We start from the raw sequence: 5,451 nt of genomic DNA, 5'->3' as shown, positions 1-5,451 counted from the left end.
AAGTGACACGTTGAAACATTTCACAAACCCAGAGAGTGTCCTGAGGACTTACAGACATTTTGATCGAGTTCATTCTCAAAGTGTTGACCCAAAAGTGGCAGTTATGTTGAATGAAACAGTGTCATATTTTCTCTATCTATATAGTTTGCTGAATCAGGCCATCGTTCCCTGCTCACTCCCCGAGCTGCTGCCTGTGAACACTGTCAACCGTCAGCAGGTGAGAAACAAATTGGCATTTTTTGGTTCGTGAAAAAGGTACTCGTGTCAAGAGTGATTGCAAAAATGTCTCAGAGCTCTCCACAAAGTCTCATGACGGAGATGAAAATATTTTATCATTTCTGTCACTTGCATTGTTCGGTTTTTTTGGACGATATTTTGAGGGTATTAATCTCATAATAATAATTCAACCATACACATTTTACTGTCAGTCCTGTTATATGAATTTTTAAGTGTTTATTTTGACTGTGGACGTTTCACACATTCTGCAGAAACAGAAATACCGAGATAAACATTTCAACAACTTTCACAGCCTCTGTTCTTTCGTTTTGTGGTCATTGTTGCAAGTTGTAGGCTTATATCTTAAAATAAGATCTGTTGCTGAATCGTAGCCTCCACCCCCACGCTTGTATTCCGCCTCTCTGTGTCTCTGTGTGTTTAAGTATCTGGGGAAATGGTACTTTGTGGCAGCAGTCAGTCATAGAGAGGCCGACATCCAGAATTTTAAAGCACTGGACAACCTTTGGTTCACAATGGAGGAGACAGCCAATGACACACTGCTGCTGACCGGACATGTGCGCATGTGAGGCAGCAAATAACACACACACACACACACACACACACACACACATCCAGTGTTGGAAGTACATGGATCCTTCACTCCATCCAACACTTTTAGTACTAGTGAATGTTTTTTAAAGGCTCAAAATAATGTCCTGCATTTAAAATCTTTTGTCAGGAAAAATACATATTTAGGTGATAGGTAAATTCTAATTATGCAGCCTAACTGGGCTCAGTGACTGATATATTGTCAAGCAATAATTACTTTAGAGTTGATACTGATGCCTTAATATTGTAAGTAGTTGGTAAGTATCTTTGTTGTAGTTGGTAAAGGTGGAGCTAATTTTAACTGTTATATACTAGGGATGTCCCAATCTGATATTCCATATCGGTATCGGGGCAATATTGGCCAAAATGACTGGATCGGAAATCTGAATAAATAAGAAGTAAAATCCAATCTGGTACATTACAGTAAACATACCAAATAAATGCCTATTTACATATCTACTAAGCTTTGAACGACATTCTGGCATCATATTTTTATGTTGATTTATTATTATTTAATAACAGTTTACAGTTCAATTTGTTTTTTGCTTGTTTGAATGGTGCTGACCATAAAACATTCCATAAAAAGTTCTGTGAGGCAAAATTTGTTCAGTGAACATATTTGTATAAGTTGGACTATTCTCTACTCTTTGGTCCTTAAACCATTATACAAAAGAAGTCTGGGAAATTAAGAGGGGAACTCTCTCTTTAACAACTCAAAGACATTGATTTTTTTAAGGGGCCACGAGCCAAAAACAATGTATAGTATTCTATATTGTATTTTATTTTATGCAAAATTTTTATATTAGCTACAGCTATCAAGAGTAGTTGAGTAAAAAGAGTAACAGTATGCACTGAAATAGAGATCCCAAGAAGTAAAAAAATTGTGATATTCAAGTAATGTAAAAATTACACTTGAGCAAAGCCCCCTTTCCACCACTGACAATATTAAAGTTCTAATAATATCAAAACTTTCATTACACTCGTATGAAACTGGTTTATAGCAGGTTTAAAAACAAGTCCGGCTCAAGAGAAAGAGAAACAGAAAAACCCAGGATTATAAACAGATATCAGAATTAGGGAAGTGACATTTATAGAGTGTAAAAAGTGGAAATGAAAAATGAAAGTCTTCATGTTGTGTGTATCTTGCATAATCATTTATGAAACTCAAGCTCAATGTACATGGTTTTAATTTTCTTTTCCTTTTTTTTTTTGCTTTATTTTTTAGGGGAGATAACTGCCTAAATCAGACCTGGACCTATCATCTACATCCTGAACAGGATGATTTGGAACTGGAGGGTAACTACAGTACAGTAACATCTACACACACAGATACTCAAGATATATACACACACACACACACACACACACACATACTCAAGATATACACACACACACACACACACACACACACATACACAAAGAAGATGAGTTTTTGAAGGCCAAAGCCAATTCAAGTTTTTACGACAGGATACTGAAGATGGGAATTTTATGCCAGTTTTAATGAAAAAAAAGCAAACATTGGAGGGATTCAGTAATTTTCCCAGAATTTTATTCATAACAAATTAGGTCAGTTTAATCTATATAGTCCAGTTTACCAAATTTTGCCTCAAGAGGCCCTATCCCTAATCTGTATAGCATTTTACTGTTGGGCGGGTTTACTGCTTAAAACACATAGATCAGTAAATAAACTCAAGAAAGAACATTGCATTGGAAAAGGATTTTCAATAGATGAATATCAAGAGGGCCAAGCACTGCATCCAGCAACGAAACAACATATGGTTTTCAAATGGTCAAAATGTGTCCATTAAATGAATAGTCTATCGATTAAGAGAAAACAGCCTTTAAACAAATACACTTTTGTCGTACACTGCAGTTTGTCCACCTTGCTCTCTGCAACTTTCTGATCAGTCGTCATCAAATTTGTGGTTTCGATGCAGGGAGGCCACAGCGGAAGAACCTGCTCAGGAGTGGCAAGTGGGCAAACTGTGCCGACTGCATCATTTTCCAGGAGGTGGAGCCACCTCTAAAAAAAACAGATGCTGAGGACTCCCTCAGCAGATTCATGCTTTACGGTAAGTTTTTCTTCAAGAAATCGTTCACATCAAAACTATACCCTAAGCCCTCTCCCGAACTATCACCTCGTGCGAGATCAGTGAAATGCCCATAAATTATACACGCAGCTCACGCTTCAGGTTTGGTCAGTTATCTATCTGATTACCTGTGGTTTGGTCAGTTATTTCTACTAGTTTAGACAGTCATCTCTCTTATTAGCTGTAGTTTGGTCAGTTCCTTCTCTTATAACCTGGTAAGTTTTTTCTTTTATTAGCTTTAGTGTTAGTCAGTTATCCCCCTTGTGAACTTGAGTTGTGTCGGATATCTCGGACCATCTGTACTTTGGTCCAATATCTCCCTTGTTAGCTGTAGTTTGGTCAGTTATTTCTCTGATCACCCGCTTTGATCATAATTTGGTCCATTATTTCTCTCATTAGCTGTAGTTTGGTCAGTTATTTCTCTGATTACCCGCTTAGTTATCTCTCTTCAAAGCTGTAGTTTGGTCAGTTATTTCTCTGATTTCCCAGTTAGTTATCTCTTTTATTAGCTGTAGTTTGGTTAGTTATTTCTCTGATTAGCTGTAGTTTGGTCAGTTATCAAACTCATTAGTTGCGGTTTCGGTCAGTTATCTCTCTTATGAGGTGTCGTTTTGAGCGTACTTGCTCTGTTATCTCTCTGAATCGCTGAAAGCCATGAAACTCACGTTGGTCTATTCCTTTGCACGGTAGCTCGGCAGAGTGATGTGGAGTCCAAGGTGGTGAAGACATTTCTGGGAAATTCCGCTTGTAATAACATGTCGGCGAGTGTCAGACCACCTCAAGTGAAAGGTTTGGCATTTATACAATATCCTTATTCTTCTTGGAGATGATGCTCCTGAATGTAAAAAAACCCAGTTTCCTTTTAAATCTAACAATTTTATCTGAATTTACAGAGTTCTGCACCTAAATATTAACACTGAGGTAGGCACGAATATTACATTTTACTTCCAGTGTCATTTCATACCTGTTCTTGATCTGTCCCTGAAATGATTGTAAATTACAACCAGGTCTATCAATTTCTTACAGGATGTCGCTTTGGCCTTGGGCACCCAGGATATTGATACATTTATTTTTTGCAAAATAAATGTAATAAAGAAAGAAAGAAAAAAATGGCATTTGTCTTCAGTGGAAATTTGTTGTTATATGCATTTCTTGCAATAAAAAAAAGAATTACCAGCACTTTGGAAATATCAGTAACTACACAATTGACACCAGAGATTTTCTGGGGTCATAGATAAAATGCTATGATGGAAAGTGAATGGGTTAGTTTTGATTGTAAGGTCATTCGTGTACTGTCCCAGTCACAGAGCAAAGAACCACAGCTGCAGTAGTTTGAGTTGAGTGAAGACAAACACCTTTTTACTAGGTGCGCCAACATGCACCTAGTTAACACCTGGGGATTTCCCATGATGCCCCTGAACAGGGACACCTGTTCTCACATTAAATAAAGAAAGAGAAACTGGCCGGGGAAATTCGCATTCTGCCGAGATAAATATTGGTTCTCTGAGAATCTTTGAAAGTAATGTCAATGATCTGTTCCATAAAAATAAATTATATGTAACTACTTTGAACTTGACACAACACAGATTTTATTCACACACAGTTCATCAAAGTTTCTACAATTAACGCACGGTTTCTCATGAGTTTTTTCCCCAGAAAAGATGAACTCTTACGCTGGAAGTTACAGGTGTTAAACATAAAAACCATGTGACCAGTAACATGTTTGTGTTGATACTAGTGTCATCATTGTTACTAATACGCCTTTGTAACTCCTTTGTTCCGAGTCAGACCAAACACAGCGTGTGATTGTGCCGTATAGGTACGTTCTGCTCTGCTTCGTCACTGCTCAACGTGACACAGGGATGATGACACATGCCCAAACATGGAGTAAACAGAGCGTGGTCACTTAGCAACACCCATTGTGGCTAAGGTGGTGGAAATACTCATTTTAATTGGCCCCAATGAATTCCCATGATGTCACCAAACAAATACCCAATCACATAACGTGAATGATGGTTAATTCATGAACAATTCCGTACTGGCAAGTTAGGCACTCACAAAACGGAAGTGGTGATGCTTTCTGACAAGACAAAAAAAGGTATATTAAGACTCTATTAAATAAATGTTAAAGGGGCCGTTAGCAATTTGAATCCAATTTGATTTTGTAAAATTCAGTGAATAATTCCTAACGGTCCGCTAGCTGCCGCGGAAAACGATCTGGTTTTTCGGCACAGCCCTGGCTCTGTAAATTGAAAACAAAACAAAAAAATGGTGCTGAGCGGACATCACTACATCGTAAACGTCACTACCTGGCACATTAGGAGACGTGTTTCCGACAGACTCAACGACTCAGGGGGTTTTGGCCTCCCCTCGTGGTGACCTGAGACCTCCCATACCCGAGACCAGTGCAGATAAAAAAATTAACAACAGTCTTACTACAAAATCGCTTACTGACCCTTGAATGATCATTTTCGTGAGTTATTACTGAGGGGGGGAAATGTCACTCACTCCTGCCCAGGAAGTGACAGGTGTTGCA

The 5,451-nt window shown here is 38.2% G+C and overlaps 1 protein-coding gene across 1 annotated transcript; it reads left to right on the top strand.

Annotated features, from left to right (window-relative positions):
* apom (apolipoprotein M) lies at positions 1–4,030 on the top strand. The gene is made up of 7 exons (XM_035629866.2): positions 1–217; positions 660–799; positions 2,051–2,121; positions 2,763–2,897; positions 3,606–3,704; positions 3,809–3,836; positions 3,942–4,030. The coding sequence occupies exons 1-6, from the start codon at positions 104–106 to the stop codon at positions 3,820–3,822; spliced, it is 573 nt and encodes a 190-aa protein (XP_035485759.2). The 5' UTR covers positions 1–103; the 3' UTR covers positions 3,823–3,836; positions 3,942–4,030.
* Positions 4,031–5,451: the final 1,421 nt, after the last annotated feature.

Source organism: Scophthalmus maximus, chromosome 1 (genome assembly GCF_022379125.1).
Source record: "Scophthalmus maximus strain ysfricsl-2021 chromosome 1, ASM2237912v1, whole genome shotgun sequence".
Lineage (NCBI taxonomy): Eukaryota > Metazoa > Chordata > Actinopteri > Pleuronectiformes > Scophthalmidae > Scophthalmus > Scophthalmus maximus.
This window is presented reverse-complemented; position numbering and strand designations above follow the sequence as displayed.

Coding starts and splice junctions, on each gene's coding strand:
- apom (XM_035629866.2), top strand. CDS start 104: ATGTTGAATGAAACAGTGTCATATTTTCTCTATCTATATAGTTTGCTG. Junction 800..2,050: donor CTGACCGGACATGTGCGCAT/GTGAGGCAGCAA, acceptor TTTATTTTTTAG/GGGAGATAACTGCCTAAATC. Junction 2,898..3,605: donor CAGCAGATTCATGCTTTACG/GTAAGTTTTTCT, acceptor TTTGCACGGTAG/CTCGGCAGAGTGATGTGGAG.